Source organism: Neovison vison, chromosome 1, assembly GCF_020171115.1.
Source record: "Neovison vison isolate M4711 chromosome 1, ASM_NN_V1, whole genome shotgun sequence".
Classification (NCBI taxonomy): Eukaryota; Metazoa; Chordata; class Mammalia; order Carnivora; family Mustelidae; genus Neogale; species Neogale vison.
This window is the reverse complement of record NC_058091.1, coordinates 146,764,999-146,784,298: the sequence shown is the minus strand read 5'-3', so window position 1 is coordinate 146,784,298 and position 19,300 is coordinate 146,764,999. Positions and strand designations below refer to the sequence as shown.

General features: G+C 44.6%; 1 protein-coding gene across 7 annotated transcripts in view; it reads left to right on the top strand.

The window, feature by feature from the left end:
• The window catches only part of CARMIL1 (capping protein regulator and myosin 1 linker 1), a 299,080-nt gene that overhangs the window by 174,011 nt on the left and 105,769 nt on the right, over positions 1-19,300 (top strand). For 5 of the 7 annotated variants that reach the window (XM_044260134.1, XM_044260128.1, XM_044260148.1 and 2 more), the window contains exons 13-18: positions 2,051-2,154; positions 4,655-4,732; positions 4,869-4,945; positions 7,932-8,036; positions 12,251-12,320; positions 19,026-19,037. In XM_044260134.1, the coding sequence (XP_044116069.1) occupies positions 2,051-2,154; positions 4,655-4,732; positions 4,869-4,945; positions 7,932-8,036; positions 12,251-12,320; positions 19,026-19,037 (446 nt within the window). The remainder of the gene's footprint in view (positions 1-2,050; positions 2,155-4,654; positions 4,733-4,868; positions 4,946-7,931; positions 8,037-12,250; positions 12,321-19,025; positions 19,038-19,300) is intronic. The other 2 variants (XM_044260141.1, XM_044260155.1) reach the window with 1 other exon arrangement.

Sequence of the window (19,300 nt, the reverse complement as noted above, 5' to 3'; positions counted from 1 at the left end):
CATCATCAATCAATCTCCACCACCTTCATTGCCAAGCTCCTGTCTCTCACCTCTTTGATAGAACCTACCTCACTGAATTATGATTATTTGACTGTGTCTCTCATTCCACTGTCTTTTCGAGGGTAACGTCATAGATCCAGGGTCTCAAAAGCCCACGCCTGGAGGACAGTCGGTCTTAGATAAACTTTTGTTGCAGTGAATACATATTCCTTGTGCCGTGCTGATTTTTCATGCTGGAATTTATTCAGTTTCCTTCTTGATGGTCTTTGAACTTTTTAAGGGCAATGAATGGGTCTCATTTACATTTCTTTCCCAATCCCCAGCATTTTATAAACATTTTTACGAGCACTTAACAAATGTTGAATTTGATAGCCAAGATCTGCTTCCTGGTGCGGAACTAAAATATTTTTCCCTCTGCACTTCTGTCTCTTCTCTCTCTCCCAATACCCAGAGGCACAGTCACCCCTGAGAAATGGCTCAGTTGTCTTTATCAGACACAGATATTCTGCAGTCAGTTGTGTAACCCCCCAAAGGCGGAGGATAAGATAGTAACCCTTTTATCAGTCCCGTGCAGCAAACATTCCAAACCCTTGGAGCTGAGACCCGCTCCCATGCGAGGCTGTTCTTGGGACCTTCTGCTTTTTTCCTGGCTTCTTTGAGTTCTGCCACTGTGGCCCATTCTGATGCCCACTGGCAGGCCCCACCCCTGTCCCTTATCCCAAGGAAGGTCTGTGGAAGTGGGGACCCCCCCCCCCGGCTTCCCTGTCTCCCTGTAGGGTGCTCAAGACAGGCTGGGGTTTTTAAGAATTTTGCTGAAAAAAAATTTTTGAATGTATATCCAGTTTAGAAATCGCCATATTTCCAACTACACACATTGGAACTGTGGACCATAGAGACATGAAGAGCTTGGCTATGTCCCCATCTCTGTTACCCTAAGAATGAACATCCGAGCTGCTGTGTGTGTTAACCTCTTCCAGTCCCCACAAGCGGCCAGACTCTGCTGAGCTCCCATTTTTGTTTTTTTTTTTTTTGTCTTTTTGTTTTTGTTTTTGTTTTTTTAAAGATTTTATTTATTGATTTGACAGACAGAGATCACATAATAGGCAGAGAAAGAGAGAGAGGGGAAGCAGGCTCCCTACTGATCAGAGAGCCCGATGGGGGGCTCGATCCCAGGACCCTGAGGTCATGACCTGAGCCGAATGCAGAGGCTTAACCCACTGAGCCACGCAGGTGCCCCTGAGCTCCCATTTTGTAGGGACTGCCTTCTAGAGCCTTCCTCTCCCCAGGGAGAGAAGTGGCCTGAGGAGAACCCACCAGCAGCCATGCCTCCGTGACTGTTACTGCTTAGGAAAGAACGCGGTTCTCCCCTCACAGAACGCTCTCGTCCTCCTCATGTGTTTGTTCCTGGTTTTTGGAGGTGGCGAGACCCTGTTCCGTTCTGTTCCGTTCAGTGGACTCTGATCCGAGCTTTTTATGTTACGTGTGTCAATAGTGTGTAGACTGTTAATTATCCATTTTTGCTTTTGATTGCTGCTTATATTGTATGCAGATCGTGTTCTCACTCTTTCTGAAAAATCCATTTCCCTCTGAATTTTGCCTTGGGAATGATGTATTAGGTAGAACAGTTATCTGACTCCTACGTTAGCTTCTAAGTACTTTAAATAGCAAGAAGTGCCTGTAGGCACCACTGCATCACTTAAACCCCACACACCAAGTCAGGAGCACCAAACAGAATTAAGAGAAAGCTAGAAATGACCAGTTCGACTCACGTGCCTCATTCTGGCACTTCCAAGTCACAGCCTTTCCAGCCACATCAGAAGTGGAGCAGAATGAAGCCAATTCTGTTTCTCTCTCCTGCTCAGTGAGATGGCTGTGTCCTTGACTCCGCCATTCACCCCGAGGGGAGGTGGGAAGAAGACAGTCCTACCTTTGGGGACAGTACTTGTGGCTAACCTCAGTCCTGCAATCTGATGGGGCCATTTATAGACACTTCCAAACCTCATTTTGTTTCCCGGAGTGGAAAACGAGCTGGGTCTTCTCCATGTTGCAGGGGTGAACAGCCTTTGTCAGTCACTCAGTGCCAACCCGCTGACCGCCACTACCCTTACCCATCTCGACCTCTCAGGGAACGTCCTCCGCGGGGACGACCTCTCGGTAAGTTTTCCTTTCCTCACGGTCATGTTCAAAGACACTGTATTCCATAAACCTGGAATAATTTCCAAACATGGCTTTCCTCTCTTATCAGGAGAGTTTCAGATCATTTAGTTATGAGCTTAGGATGTGTTTTAGAGAAAAATTCCAGAGCCGTCCTTAATTACATGTAGTCTAACGCATAGATGTTTTCCTCTGTTAACTTGATATTGCTAAAGTGTGAATTCTTTTTGGAAACGCTTTTTCTGAAGGACCTTTTTTCCCACTTCCTTTTAACCATTATTGAACCTCTTATAAATGATAAGAAAGATTAGAAATGTAAACTGAATGATTTCGTCATTAAATAATATTGTTGAGAAGACAGGTGTTTCTGTTTGTTTTTTGTTTGTTTGTTTGTTTGTTTTTTGTTTTTTAATAGTTTACAGTTGTAAAAGGATATTGGGATAAAGTCCAATCCTATATTCCATGAATACAGTAGGGAAAGGGGAGGGTTGGGAATACATTGGGGCCACACTTTAAATAAGTTCAAATTTAAAGGCAAAAAGTTTCCCCTGTGATGAAATAAGACTTTCATGCAGCTAAATCAGTAATATAAATGGCTGCCAGATTTTATTGGTACAGTGAATTAGGTGTGATCTCACTCTCAGATTTGGGGAGTTGTCCCCTCTGGTCTCTGTGATAGAATTTAGAAGAAATGCTTCCTTGTCGTGTAGAGCCTACAACAAGTGTGCGTCTTTGAAGAACCCTCCTCATGTGTGTTCTGCCTCTTCGTGGGGGTGAGAACCATTGTGAAATTTATTCGCATTTTCCTTGTGTTTTACTTTCCCTGTAAGGCAGGGAATATTGCCACAGTCTTTTGTAGGATTTCTTCCCTCTCCCTGATACTTGAACCCATTTTAAGCAACACTGGTTCCCAGTGTGCCGTGATTTTCTTCAATGCATGGCCAGTCCATGTTAGTTATCACCTTCCATGATGATTCATAGGTCTGCTTCCTCTCAATGTGAAACTGGAAGTCAGATGGGAGATCACTAAGACGTTACGATGGCAAACTAGGGAAATGGAGGGATAAAAAAGGAGCCTGAAGATTAAATAATAAGACTCTGCTAACATAGGGACGTTAATAGTCACTTAAGGTAGATAGCAAAGCAGCCCGGGATTTTTTCAGACAGAGTGGGTCTTGCTCCCGCTTGCCTCTGGGGAAAGGGAAGTGGAAACTCGAGGCCTGTGACAGTGGGCTCACAGTCCTGGACAGGTTCTGGGAGGTTCTGGGAGCCATCCAGCAGGAGCAGGGAGGGGCTTACCCGGCCCCTGTCTTTAGGGCCAGGGGCCGAGCTGGACCTGCCTCTTCAGAGGGGTGCTGTTGGCCAAGTAGGGTCTTGTCACCTATGGAGGGTGATTAGAGCTCCCCCAGCTGGTGGCCAAGAGGAGACCCACATGCCCAGCAAAGCCCAAGAGAGGCCGAGATCGTTACAGAAGCAAGAGCAAATTATTTTTCTGAATCAGAACCTCTCATAATCCAGTCTGTTGTGTGTGTCTAGTTACTCTAAAGTATTTACAGGAGAATCTTTTGCTTTTCCGAGTTGGTAGAGAGGATTTTGCTCAAGCATGATAGAGCTAAGCCACTGCACCTGGAGTCTTTACTAAGGATGAGGACATCTTGGTGTAAGCTCGTTAGTTTTTGCAAGGATCTGTTGACATCCAGAGAAGCTAAGGAGAATGTAGTTGTTTTCCTGCGGGCAGGAGCCTGGACTCGGTTTGCTCTCGGTGGACTCTGGCTGTGGTTCCTCGGGGCAAGTAGAGAAGAGCCAAGAACTCTTCCATTTGTTGTATTGATGGTCTTGCACAGGAATAGGGGAGAGTTTAGGGAGAGTTCGAAACCTGACATGTCTGAACTGTGTGTGAAATTAACAACAACCTAAACCTATAGTGCCATCCGACCCTTTCTTGTTAGATTTTGGAAGTAACTAAGGGTAGAAAAAAATCCTTGCACTGGATGGAAGAGAGTATAGCCTGAGACCATTTGATGGTTCAAATTCAAATTAGTAGATCTTTGAACACTTTCAAAAGTGATTAGCATTTTGAGAGGGTGAGTGCTATTCAGGTGGTATTTTAATCTTAGCAGTTAAAATTAATTAGCAGTGCTCCAAAATTATAAAAATGGAGCTAATCAGGAAAACTAAGTCATGTGTAACAAAAGGGGGTTTGGCAGCCAAGAGTTCATTTGGCCTTTTTTTTTCTTTTTTCTTTTTTTTTTTTTTTAAACTCAGACATAATATTATTTTAAATATTCTTTGCTCTCAGTTATTTTAAATAACTTTGCTCTCAGGGAAGGCATGGATGGACATAAAATTCTGCTTGTCCTCTTGGGAAGAGTAGAGAATGTTATGGGAATGAAAGTTACGTGGGTAACTTCTTTTTAAAATATTAATGCGCGCGTGTGTGTTTCTAGATCCTAACGTGTTTGTTTTGTTTTTGCTTTTTTTTTTTTTTTTAAATCTCAAGTACATGTACAGTTTTTTGGCCCAGCCCAATGCCATTGCTCATCTGGATTTATCCAACACGGAATGTTCCCTGGACATGGTAATGTTTTTTGGATACTGGGCTGGGGTGTCAGAGCAGCCATTTACAGGGGATCAAGAGAGGTCTTTCTCCATCACGAAGTTGTCTCTTAGGCCCCGAAATCCCGGGAGCTGAGAGCGCCTTCTCTCTTTCTCAGGTCTGTGCAGCTCTTCTCCGCGGATGCCTCCAGTATTTAGCCGTGCTCAATCTCTCCAGAGCTGTCTTCTCTCACCGGTATGGGTTTGTACCTGTCACCCTTGTCCTCCAGGAGTGTCTGCTGTCATGATCTGAAAAAGGATGTGGATTGTGTGGCAGGGAGGTGGCCTTAAACCGTAATCTGTGAACACGAGGCCTTGAAAGTATGAGTTTTTGTTGTACTTTCTCACTGCAGTGTGATGGATGTTCCTCGCCGTCCCCCAAGCCTGCTATGTGAGGTAACGGCCGCTTGTCCTGCAGGACGGGCACTCACTTTTCATACAGGAAAAGCTCTTCTAGAAGGGGCTTCTCGACAACAAACTGGGAAACAAGTATAAACTCCCTTGCGGGGCAAAGAGTATAGCCTGCCCCAAACTCATGCATTTTTTTTTTTAAATGAAATAAAAAAAAAAAAAAACATTTATTTATTTATTCTAGAGAGAGAGAGTATGGAGGAGGGAGGGGCGGAGAGGCAGGGAGAGAGAGAAACTCAAGCAGACTCTGTGCTGAGCAGGGATCCCAATGCGGGGCTCGATCCCATGACCCTGAGATCCTGACCTGAGCCAAAATCACGAGTCGGCTGCTTAGCTGACAGCCACCCAGGTTTGCCCTGGATTCGTGAAGTTTAATTTGTAGAATTGGAGGGCCAGCCTGAGCACCTCACTTCTACTTGCTGACTTAGAATTGTTTGCGGTGTAGGGCGTTGGATTAGAAGCAGCAGCAGCAACTTAAAATGGAGGGAAAAGAAGGAAGAGTTAACAAGAGTACCTGGGGTTCGTACCTGTGAAATTCTGGGACCATCCAGTGTGTTAATACCGTATGACCCTTAGTATTCAGAATATTGACGATAGATCACAAACAATATTTTCGTCATTATGTGCCTTGTAATAATAGGGAGAATTGCTGACTCCCTATACCTCCATTTTAGTAAGTTACCATTTTGGTATATTATATTCAAAGGCATAACCCTCACTTGTTTGGAAAATTCGGTTGTTCAGCCGGCTTTATTCTATAGTTGTGCCTCGCAAATAAATTATTCTATATTTTAGAGCACAGTCAGTCTATTACTTCAGTGGTGAAGTAAATCTTTACAGGAGCAAAAATATGCCACAAGCACCTCAACCAAATAACATGAGAGCCCCCCCAGGCGCCTCCTCTGGGACGACTGCCTTCAGAGCTCTTAAGCTTACAGAGTAGGACTGCGCTTATCCAGCGAGAAGTTGTGATTAAATACCCAGCCCGTCACCTAGGCACAGTCCTAACCAGCCCTTAGTAATTACCTTGAGGTTCATGTGTTTACTTTGAGCTGTGGACTGTCAGCCAGGCTGTTCATACTTTTGTTCCTACATGTATCAGTCAGGGTAGGTGAGTCGCTCTGTAGCAACAAATGGTCCTCCCTCCCCACCCCACCTCACCTCCATGGCCTTCCGCAGTGGTGGTCTTGTGACATGTCGCTTGTGAGGGGCCATACTGCCTTGATTCCAGAACGCAGATCTCTAGCCACGTAGCAGAGGAAAAAGAGTTATGGCTCATACGAGCTGGTGCAGCTTCCTTCTGGAAGCCACACACGTCACGTCTGTCTGATGGGATGTCCTCTTGGCCAAGGGACTTGCCTGGCCGCGCCTGCCAGCCGTGGGGGAATGAAGCGTGGCCCTCCCACAGAAAGGGGCAGTGGGTATTTGAAAACGTTGGTACAGTAGACATCCAGTCAAGTAGTAGGAGAAGTATATTCAGCGAGCATTTTAGCATCATTTACCGTCAGAAACGAACAGGAGTATACAAGCTTACGTCATTCCACTATAGGCACCAGAGTTCATTGGAAACATCTAATATATCTTCTCCCAGAATTCTCTTTCCTCTTAAATTTATTTGTCAACCTCGTAGAGATTCTGGTTGCTTAGGTAGTTGTTCTTAGGTAGCCTGAAATTCCCTTGTTTTAAAACCAACATAGACAAGTTTTCCTGGACCTCTGTACAAGGAATACGTGCTTGAGCTAGACCGCTAGCCTAACCTCTGCCCCGAGAGTCTGAGTAACTGCCACTAACTGAGAGCTTCCTCTCCGCCTGGCTGAGTGCTTGCTGCACGGGGACTCGCTCAGTCCTGCCGTCACTTCTAGCAGATAGAGCAAAACAAGCCATGGGTTCACATTCCAACTCTGATCCTGGGCTCTTGTTTTCCCAAGACCCTTCTAGTGTGGCATGGACTCTGCCTTCTTTCTGAGATGTACAGTTTCTACCATAACAAGGGCCCATATTTGCAGTCTGTAGCCATCTCCTTTGAAGTTCTATCTTTTTTTTTTTTTTTTAAAATATTTGGCCTGAAATGATTAGATTTGCCCTATGGATGTAGGAGGTGAGCAGGCATCATGCCATTCAGACTTTGTGTTGTTACTGAGCTCAACATTAGGTCATGTCTTTGCACCTGAGACAGGCCGCGTCTAACAGTTTTGCCCAGTGCCTGTAACGATCCTTAGTATTCAGTGCCACCCAGAGGGAAAGCTCATTAAATTGGGAGAAATAGGGCGCCTGGGTGGCTAAGTGGGTTGAGCCTCTGCCTTTGGCTCAGGTCCTGGTCTCAGGGTCCTGGGGTTGAGTCCCACATTGGGCTCTCTGTTCGGCGGGGAGCCTGCTTCCCCTCTCTCTCTGCCTGCCTTTCTGCCTACTTGTGATCTCCCTCTCTCTCTGTCAAATAAATAAAAATAAAAATAAATTGTGAGAGATAGACATCCTCTTTTACCTCTAGTTTCTTAAAAATTCCAACAAGGAGATCTATGGGTAAAACACAGTTTGAGATCCTTGGCTACAAAGAAAGGTGGTAGTTTTAAGGACTTAAATGAAATGTCTTAACTTCTCCCATCATTCCTTTGATGATATGGGATTTATTTAGCTTCCAGACATTTTGTTTCTTTTTACCTTTGAATTTCCCCCGGTGTCTGAATAACCAGTGGGTAACTTTGCCAATCCAGAAATGGGCTACCAGACCCCAAGTGTAACTGCTGGTATCGCTCTCACGTTTTGTTTTTCAGGAAAGGAAAAGAAGTGCCCCCGTCCTTCAAACAGTTTTTCAGTAGCTCCCTGTCTCTGATGCAACTCAACCTTTCAGGCACAAGACTGTCTCCTGAGCCGTTAAAGTGAGTCGTTAATTCATTTTCTCCAAATCGCTTAGCATTCAGTTTGTTATTACGAATGTGCTTGAGGGAAGGGGAAGCAGAAGACACATAATTCTAAGACAGGCAAAGCAGATGAAAATGCCTTTCTCATTTCGGGGCACAAAAAGGAGATCACATTCTTTTTGAAGACATTGTGCCCTGTTGATAGTATTGCATTTTCGAGGGGAGAAAAAAAACCTCTTTGGTTTGTGATCTTGGCGGTTGTCACTGATCCGTAGACGTTGCCCCCCCCAGGTATCACTGCTTTTGTGTTAACGTCTGTTGAGCTTTAGGTATTTTCATGTGTGTGTTCTAATCAATACTTATTCTCCGTATTTCTCCTAAGCATAGTAAACTGTGCACAGTGCGTATGCAACGGAATCTGTTTTCAGATGCTTTAGTTCCTGAATTACCTCAGTCAGCAGAGGCTGTCTGTTCCGTGTGTTTACTTAGCTGGATTAGTATCCTTAGTGGGGAAGTTGAGCTCTTTAACTAAAATAAGATTTGAGGATAATTTGTCGTCCTTGAAATTTCTGTTCACCAGGGCCAGAAATAATCAGAAGGGCTATAGGATCAAATTCCCTTCGAGTCTAAAGAACATATTTTCGGGTAGTTACAAACACGTACAGGTCACACGCGTGCACAGATTTCTCCTTTCCCCAGCTGGCATGTAAATCAGCGTTTAATTTTTCCCTTGTAATTTGTGTGACGTGCTAAAATCAGTGTCTGCTATTCATTTTATTAGAAAATTAATCTTCAACTAATTTGTGACTTGCCTTTTTTCTTTAAAGAGGTGTGAAATCAATCACAGTGTCTCCTATGGCACCATAAGACCAAAACAACTGGACGTCTTTAAGGACAGTAGATCTAGTCCAGTGCCAAGAAAAAAATCCAGTAGTCACCAGCAGGCCTCCTTCTTAAACATTGAGTTAATACGTTGAGTTTGCTATTTCACAAAACCAATGGAATCAGTATTCCAAAGGGGGATCCATAAGAATTTAGTTATATTTACTTCATTCACTCATTCATTCATTCAGCTTCATTCAACTAATATTTGTGGAGCATTTACACCATGCCAGACATGAGGAGGGCGCTGGGTAGAAAGCAGATCCGGACTGATCCTTGCCCTCAGTGTACCGCTACGAGATTGCTTATTCAGAAGTTCCTGACAGATACCCGGTACTCCAGTCCTTTCTGTGTTCTTGGTCCTGTGAAATACAGAGTAGCTCTTCACTGGTTAGCATCAGTGATTCTGTAGAACGTTCCACACCACCACAGCACTGGGTTTTACTGTGTACCATTTAGCATAGAGACCTGCTGATAAAAATTATACCTCAAGAGTTATTTTGTAACTGTTAAATCTTGTGGCCTGTTATTTATGGGAATATTTAATAGTGTCCTGTCAGTAATCTCTTCAGCTCTGTGTTTTACTTAGTAAAAATCTTAACGTGAGGGAAAAGGTTCCGTGGCTAAAGATTCTGTAAGCAAAATTTTGAATTTTGAATATTTAATTAATTATTAAAAATTATTTAAAAATAATAATTAATTATATTTAATGTGAGGCCAGAACTTGAAAAGAAATAACAGAACTGAGGTGTTTGGGTTTACCTGGGGTGGGGCACGTTTCTTGGGCCAAGGTCACGCCCTGGAGGAAGACTGATGGCTTGGGGGGTTCTGGGAGGTGCATCGCGGTGCCGGGCAGTGGCCATCAGTGGCCACGGGCTCCCGACATGCCTCACCTACCACGTTCCCCTGCACCAAGAGGGACAGACAGAGACCCTAGCTTATTTAAAGGTTGGGGGTCAGCAGCCATAAGAAAATATGCTAAAGCGGTGCAACTTCTTCTGAGAGAAACCTTCTCCGTTTGGACATCACCATGTCCTGCAGAAGTCTCCCACCATTTGGGACTTCTTCAAAAGCAAAGCAGAGACTATGACCGCCTACTTTGCAGCTGTGCTTTTTCCTTGCAGACGTGTCAGGCAGACGTGTCAGGCAGACGTGTTGGTGAAGTATCCCAGGGGCTTTAGTAAAGAGCCTGGTGACATTGTCCCTCGTGTTTCCTACAGTCTTCAGAACAGCAAGGTTCTCATGTATCCGGAGGACGCTCCTGGCTCCTGCATCACCCAGAGCGAGGCCCGAGGTCCTGTTTATGCTCATGCTGGTGCTTTCGCTTTCTTCCCCCATCCCTGCTTCCCTGTGCCCTTCCTTGTTCCCTGTCACATGGCCCCCCTTCTCCCCGTCTCCCCGGCTGAGTATTTTTAAGAAACCTATTGCATGAGCTACTCAGGAATCCTGACTAGCATCACATGTCCGGAGCCGGCGAAATGAGATACAAATTCTTGTCTTAACCAGCACTGCAGTAACGATGGAGACCAATGAACACTCGTTAAGGCTGTTCTTCCATCCCTGGGTGAAAGTAACGATGCTTCCTGCCGAGAGCTGTCCCTGGTGTGCCTTAGGCTTCGTCCTTGTTCCCTCCGGTTTTGTTTTACACTTGCTGTGGGTTCTTCGTCTTTACCAGTCTCAGAGCTGGTCTGTCTTCATCTCTGGTCTCCTGTACTGTCCTTAAATATCCAAAAGGGCAGCTTTGTTTCCTGGGCCTTAATCTACATGTCAGGAGAAGAGGGAGAATTTCCCTTCCATATAAGCCTTCCAAGAATAAGAGTGTTCAAATATGTGGCTAAATTCTAGAAACTCAGCACATATTCGAACTCGGAGGGCCCTCTTTGGGAATGTGCTGACTGTCCCATTTTGCTGACAGGCACCCGAGAGAAAAGTGACGGGTGATGTCATGAGAGCCACTCCACTGTGGGTACAGAGCCAGGACCTCAGGGCTGGCCTTTGGGTTCTCAGTCCCAGGCACTTTCAGCGGCTCAATACTGCCCCCAAGAAGGAAAGGGGGAAGAGCACTTGTTGGGGAAGGAGCAGTTTAGTAAGAAATGAAACGGGAGCATTCCCACAGATGAGAGCTGCCCAGCTTTTCTCCTCGGCCGGCGTTTAGAATAAGGGACTGGTGAGCCAGCTTGAAGGAATGAGAGGAAAGGCACTACCCCCCCTCCAGCCCTCTTACTGGATCGTGGGCTCCACTTGCTCCATGGGCGCTGTTGCTCTTTGGGTAGATGAGGCCAGAGCGTCCCCAGAAGGGGAGATCCCGGGGACTGGTGTGAAAGAGTCGCCTTCCCACCTCACTCTTATGGGGTGGAAGTCTTTTTTTCCCTGGGCACACTGAGAAGCAGGTAGTCACCCCAAGGAGGTGGCCCTGGGGTCTACCCCCCAGTACTCCCTCCTGTCTGCCTGCCTTACAGTGGCGCACGTGGGCGCACGCGCGTGCACACACACACACACACACACACACAGACATGTGTTGCCCCAGAGCAGGAGCCCCCTCTGGTGCTCCTTGTGTGCTTCTCCCGGGGGCCTGGTTGAGGTCTCTCATCCCTTCAGGATGACTGTTGGGCGTGAGCCTGTGTGAGATATTTGCATCAGTGAAGGGCGTTGGGTTTTACTGGGCTGACTTGAGCAGATGGAACCGATCCATTCTGAGACTCGAGCCACGTGATCAGTCCAGTCTCCTCAGCGTGTAGTCAGAACAGTCCTCTTCACCGGGGTGATGTGGTTTGCCCCGAGCCCAGCTGGTCGTAGCTGGACACACAAGCAGGATCCTGGACTCAGACTCCAGACTTGGGCCTTCTCTCCCATGCTCTTGTCTTCCTCCTCCTTCCGTACATGCTGGGGCTAGGGGAGGACACCCCTCCCCAGTCAGCAGTCCCCGATCCTGGATACCGCGGAGCCTGACTTCCCCACCATCCATCTGCTCCTGGGGAAAACCAGTGTTACTTTGCTGCTCTAATCACAACTGCCCAATAATTTTCTAAATAACATTAAAGGTATTCTCAAGCAGATGCAGGTGGGAATTGATCCGCAGGGAACACAATTTAATGTCAGCGTGCGGTTAGGGGTACTGTCGGTGTATTTGCCCGGGAACAGCAGTCCCGCCATTCGGAAGGGGCCTGCTCTGCACCGAAGAGAAGAATGTGGCAGCATCATTCTCTGTCTGCATCGGAGAGGCTGACATACGGCTGCCGTTCTAACACCCAACTTGGGGCTTGGCCTTCTCTGGGCTCCATTCAGCAGGAGAACATATTTTGGCGCAGCCTGTGGAATTTGTGTCTCATGTGTGCGTTTTCTCCCTGCAGAGCATTGCTGCTGGGCCTGGCCTGCAATCATAACTTGAAGGGGGTTTCCCTTGATCTCAGCAATTGTGAGGTAAGAACACGTTCCGACTATGGGTGGCAGGGATTAGAATAGCCTCCAAAACGCTTTGCCTCTTTCCTGGAAAAAAGTGTGATCCTGTGAATCCAGAGGGGATAAATGAAGCAGAAAAACACACATCTTGCAGAAGTTTCTGGTGTTCTGTATTTTGCAAGTTTTATCTACAAACAGCCGCAGAATGCCATTCAGAAAGCATTCAAGTATGTTTTTAATGACTTGGGTTTTTTAAATTCATTCTTAGCGCCAGTTGCTTAAGTATTTTATGATGAAGCCTTGAGATACAAAAGCCATAAACTGGCTTTACCGTTATGAAAAAGTCACATTCTGCACCCCTCGCGGGGGACAGATGGGTGTGACCTGACTTGGATTCAGAGAGTTTGCAAGAGAATGGCTGTCTTGTCATTCGTTATTTTTTAATGTCTTGATTTAAAACAGGAAAATTAAGATGCTTCTCAAAATTACAGCCACTCCAGACCCTTCCTACCAAAGATCAGCAAGATCATTTGAGACCAAGAGCCTCTACATTTCAGAGGGTCCCCAAACTTTTACAGCGTTGAGACACTCAGTTTGTGTGAAGACCAGTAAGAAAATACCCAGGTACAGGGGCGCCTGGGTGGCTCAGTCAGTTAAGCATTCGCCTTCGGCTCAGGTCATGATCCTGGGGTCGTAGGATTGAGTCCCGCATCGGGCTCCCTTTTCTGTGGGGAGCCTGCTTCTTCCTCAGCCACTCCCTTGCTTGTGTTCCCTCTCTTGCTCTCTCTCTCTCTGTGTGTGTCAAATAAATAAATAAATAAATAAAATCTTTAAAAAAAGAAAATACCCAGGTACAAGCCACCCGGCCCCTTCAGAGCCTTGCTTTACCCACCACGTCATATGTGGTTCCTTCTAAACAGGGCTGAGGGTGAGGTCCCTTCATTCCTGGTCCTGGGCCTTTATGCCCTCTGTTCTCTCTTCCTGGAACACATGTGCCATGTCCTCCTTCTTTCTCGAAGTTCCCCTCTCCAAGGATCTAGCTCAAGTCCAATGTCCTCCATGCCTACATCAGACTCCTGGGGTTCGATCTGAGTTTGGCCTTTACTAGGTATGCATTTCCACACGAATTAATGATACCCCAAAATCTCAGTGTCTGCGTCTGCAAAATGGAGACATCAGTGCCTCTCCCAATGGCTCGTTAGGGCTTTAGAGGAGCTCTTCTTTGCAAAGTGCTTCCAGGGCATCTGGGACATGTAAGGGTTATTTGCTGCGGTGGTTTATCTGTAGAATTTTCCCCGACTGCTTCAGCCCTTGGTGATCTTGTCCTTTTCTCATTGTCTGGCATTTAATGATGGTGACATGCATGTGGACAGTGACCCTTACGGGATCTTGTGTAACTGTTCACTTAGCACCTGTGTGCTCTCCCCGCTAGGCTGTAACTTTCTGGACGATGCTATTAGTATCTTACTCGTTTTGCATTTCCCTTAGCTCCTTAAAAAAATGCCAGGTACCAAGCCTAACACCAAATATTGAACATTTGCTTTACCTCTCTGAAAATTCTAGAAACTGACAAGTATGAAATAATATCACGTAAATTGTAAGTGCAGGATTTTTTTTTTTTTTTTTTTTTTTAATTTTGAGCTGGGATTAGCACCAACTGTGTGTGATTTAGCAGTCATTTTGTTTGGAAAAAAGAAAAGCCAAAAAGAACAAAAAACAAAACACATAAAACCCCTTAAAACCTACACTATCAAATTTTCATGTGTAAATCAGTGTTCTTCTTCTTCTTTTTTTTTTTAAAGATTTATTTATTTATTTTAGACAGAGAGAAGAGGAATGGAAGGGGCAGAGGGAGAATCTCTAGCAGACTTCATGCTGAGCACAGAGCCCAGTGTGGGGGGGAATCGATCTCACAACCTGAGCCAAAATCAAGAGTTGGACACTTAACTGACTGATCCACCCAAACGCCCCCACTGTGCTTTTATCTGTGGAGACAGACCACATAATAGAAACCAAGGCTGGAAATATGAATTAATTGCTTACCAGTACTTTCTTACAGAACCTGGTAGTCGTGAAAACTTTTGTATGGGGGAGGGGTAAGAAGAATGGAGATAGGAATGGTTATTCTATCCAAAAAAAGCAGATTGGTATAAACTTGACTGCTCTCTAGCTCATACCACTGAATGACCCAAATGTTTTGCTCTCCTCATTAAATAGAGGAATCGCGATCGGTACGACATCTTCCATTTAATTCTGTGATCAGACTGGGAAGGGACATAAGTGATCATCTGGTTCCCACACTTCTGGATGAGGAAAGTGTGGTCTAAAGCTGAAATAATCTGGCTTACTAATGACCGTCATGATGAAAGTATGCTTTCCTGATTGTTGTTAATTATACGGGTAATTATTAGAACATCAAGTATGATTAGACATTCTCTTCTCAAAAGAAGCTGTCAGATACCATATGAACACTGTTAAATCGCTATGTGGCTTGTTCTTTAAACTCCCTTGTGATCTGACTGAGGATAACCTTCAAAGACAGTTTTATTGGCGAACCGATAAACTCGACATTTTTGTAGGTCAGAAATGTCAGACTGTTGGCGATTTCATATGGTTCTATCCACTGGCTAGTAGACTTTTCCTTTATAATTTTTTTCTTACTAAGGCAGGAATCCAGATCAAATGATTGCTCTTTGATGATAGGGTTGGCCGTTAGGATGATGGTAGTCACGGCTTCGTGTTGGCCATTCACTTACGGATTCTGTGATATGTGGTACTGCTGAGAAATGGGAAGCCTTCAGACTACCGGGGTACTATGTTCTCCCACCTCCTTAACACTTGATCACGGTCCCGGTGGTCATGTCTATAATGTCACCTTATCTTGCTGCTCGTGGAAGTTGGTGAAACACCAAATGATTTTTCTAAATTTAGGTGTCTTGTCACATTTTTCTTCTTACAGACAGGTGTCCAGATCTAACTAGTTTCACTTTGCTCCTCTGCATGGTGGGGTGAATGTCTCCTGTAAAGGTGTTGGGGTTGTGATGTTATCCGCTTAGAATGCTTGGCCAAGTAAGGATTAACTGCTAACCCTTTAATTATTTGACTCTTGAGAGTTGAGGTAGTACTCTCAGAAAAAGTTTGTTGCCCACTAGGAAGTTTAAAATTATGCATGTATCTATTTTTTTTCTGTTCATTCTCTCTTTAGCCATATTGGACACAATCCCCTCTACTGTACACATGCTGGTCAAAATCAGGCAAGAATTCCACCCATCATGTTCCCCACGATCACATAAATTTCCCACCTGTGGTAGTGGGAAGTAAAACTTCTCCCTGACACCACGTCATTTTGGAAGTCATTTCCTCAGAGATGACTGAGTCGAGATGAGGGGCTGACCTGAGAAAAGTCACGTGTCTAAGGTATAATGCTGGACGGTTGCCGATGTGGGCACTGAACGAGTTCATTGCCCCCTAACAATGCCTCTCATACAACGGTCTACCCCATCCATGGAAACAAAGCACAAGTGAGAAATACCACATAGTCTTTGTCTATTTAGAAGTAAATAGTTCCTTTTATTACACAATAGCTACTTGCCACTGGCTAATTTTTAAAGTCGGGTTTGTGTGGGTGTTACAGAAAATAAATGGCTATTGTTTCAGATGGTGGTTGAGACCAGTTGGGAGGAGAGAGGACAGTAACTCTCAAGTTGGCATTGTTTACAGAGATGAAATATGGTCAGTGGTATTGTAATAACGTTGTATGGTGTCAGGTGGGGACTGCACTTACCATCGTGAACATTTACTGTGTAGAATTGTTGAGTCACTATATTGTCCATGTGAAATGAATACAACACTGCGTGTCAACTACACTTGGGTAGTTTTTTTTTTTTTTTAAAGTGTCTACATAGGAAACTTAGAAAGCTTTGCTTAAGCAAATGGTTTTTGATTTTAGCATTGCTGCGTCCTTCACTGTCCGTGCTCACCTCGCCCAATGAGCTGTCCCTGTGGGTCTCAGAGTATTTCTGTATTTCCCTGAAGGGGGCTTTTCACGTTCATCAGTGAGAATGAGAGCGGACATTTATACCTACTGCTATTAAAAACGAAAGTACCAGGCAGGTGTTTTTCCTCCAACGCAAATGTCATTGTTCTTTGGAAACCTGAATCCAAAATTTGAGACTTCAGTCTTTTGATCCGTGAGGGCTAAGCTAATAAGTATTGAAATTGAGCTTTCATTTTCAGTTATCATCTCCACTTAGAGAAGAAGACATCTGCCTTTCTTAAGGTGTCCCCCATGAATTATGTTACCACTTCATTTTCCTTCCCTTGGTCTTGACAGTACCAACAAGGACTCATCCCTCTAGGAAAAGGAGTACAAGTAGTCATAGGAGACAGAAGGGGTCATCACAAAGGGTGGGTGCTTTGGAATCAGAAAGGCGCCCTTTGAAACCTCACTCAGCCACTTGGCTTGCCTTCCTTCAGCCTTTGGTTCTCACCTGTGGAATGAAGATTGAACAGCTTACGGGACAGCATCTGGCACTCTGCCGAGCCCGGCACATGTGAGCCATAATTTGGGAAGGAAGAGGATTACTGTAGTGAAACCTTATTTTGCATGTCTGAATTCACAGCATGGGGCAGTATGGCCTTTCTGCAAATTTCTTCTTTAGAAGCCATGTAAATATTCTGCCTTTTCTGAAACATTTTTGGGACTTGCCTTCAAAACTATTTTAAAACTTTCAAGAAAAATTAGTCTCATCCATTTATAGTCATGCCTGATAATCAGACACAAAACCCCATCACCCTGTAGGGCCCAACCTGTCTCTGAATGGCCTGTGGCTGATCCAAATTCGCTCTCAAAGGGCAAGGATTCATTCAGCATCCGTGTGGACATTCAAAGAAATGTGTTCCATTGCCTCTAAGGTTAGTTCCAAAGCAGCATTTCGGAACTGTTCTATATGGTCGCAGTGAAATTGGCATTCGGAGGAATCCTCCCACGTACCCGTCTATCAGAAGGGAGGTCGTGGGTCTGTCCTTCTGGCCTGTGTTGCGAAATCTTCGTCATTTGAAAAATGAGATCTTCTTCATTTGTAAAAGAAACACCTACTTCAGGAGAGCAGGTCAGGGCTTCAACTGCCTTCTTCCAACGCGTCTGCTTCCAAGTGAGAGAGCAAAATCTCCGAGGCTTCGGAGGAGATGCAAAGGCTAATTACAGCTGGGAATTAGCTGTAGGTCTGGGTGTAGAGTTCCTTCTTTGAAGGAGAAACTTCCCTGCACATCATTCCACTGTTCATGGCAAGATGCTTTGATGATGTGTGGAAAGAGGAGCCCCAGATGCTAAAATGTGTAATGAGTGGGACGTCGCAGCGAGCCAACAGGAACCTCTGAGGCAATGCCGTCCGACCGGATCGTGGGCCGCCGGCTTTGAGGCGCGAAGACAGGTGTGCCGTGTGTGGGACGGGGGGTCGAACTGTGGTTCCCCCCCATGGATCAGTTTCCTGTTGGGCCCCACACGTGGGTCGCAAAGTGGAAACTGCCGTCATGGCAGGAAGTATATTGGAAGAATATGAAACACACAACTGTTTGCACCTAGGAAATGACGGTTTGTATCTATCTTCGTAGGTTCTGAATTGCCTTTTGGCATCGGACCCTGCTAGCGAGAGGACAGTTTGAAACTGATCTTGTCAAATCATTTTCTTTTTTTTTTTTTTGTCCTTTGGAGAAACCTATGCTGTTCACAGTTTTATGTGAGAAAATTTCCCAGAATAAAAAAATATATATATTTTTTTAATTGAAATTGGGACTCTTGTAGAAAAACAATAATAATTCAGGGGGAGGTAGTTTATATTGAAATCTCTAATGTTTGCCACATCGTTCTAAATGGCAAGTGATCTTGAAGAAGGAAAATGAATGCTTATTTTTAAGATTTTTATTTATTTATTTTAGAGAGAGGGAGAGGAGAGGGGGAGAAGGTGAGAAGCAGACTCCCTGCTGAGTGGGGAGCCTGCCACAGGGCTCAATCCCTGGACCCTGAGATCCTGACCTGAGCTGAAATCAAGAGTCAAGATGCTCAACCAACAGAGCCCCCAGGTGCCCCAAAGGAAAATGAATTATTAAAAGTTCTCTCTAGGCTTTTTCCGTTGCTTCTCTTGTCCCCATAATGGCTATTTGAGGGTTAGATGCAACCATTCACTTAGAACTGTGAGTCACATCTGAAATGTGCCCACCTTTCTTGGGTGAGAGGACCCTTCTCCGTGGAAAGAAATGTGCGTTTATTTTTAACTTTCCAAAAAGTACTCAGGGATTCAGTCACATTGACTCGTCTTTGATCTTGCTTTCTTTTCCATAATGCTAGTGTGTAGGATCCAAATGAGGGTAATTTAAAAACCAGTTTTACACGCACACATGCAGGCACAGCCTCTAATTATGCAAATTCATTTAAAAGAATTTTCACTTACAGGAATGGAAAAGCTTTTACTGTTTTGCAGAAGCTTTAGCTTTGGGAGAGTTTTAGGCCTCTAATAACCTGTGAATTCAATCGAATGTTCTTGGTAACCAAGGATCTGTTCTTTTCTCCGTTAAATTTTTGATTTTGGTTCTGGGACCAGATTTTAGTTGGAAGTGTCTTTCTGACTCTTGCTTTTTTACCTGATATATTGATAAAGGCTTCAGCATCTCTGTTCTGTTTACTGCTGATAACATGTTTTTATTTTTTTCTCCTTGGGCTTTCCTTAGCTTGGCCACTGTGTAAGTACTTTATGAATCAATAAATTAGGGTCTGTGGATATATTCGATTTTTTTTTAACCATTGGAAAATGTTCATTTTATGGGTATGTACTAGAAATATTATCAGTCAAGAGTATTTATAAAATAAACAGCATCAAGCCCTTGAAATGTCACCTGTACTTTCCATATTTGTAAATGGAATATTTTTACTATACTTGATAATAATAACAAGTTGATACTTTTCTGGTAGAAATTTTACTTCTCACCAGAGACATCACTACCAG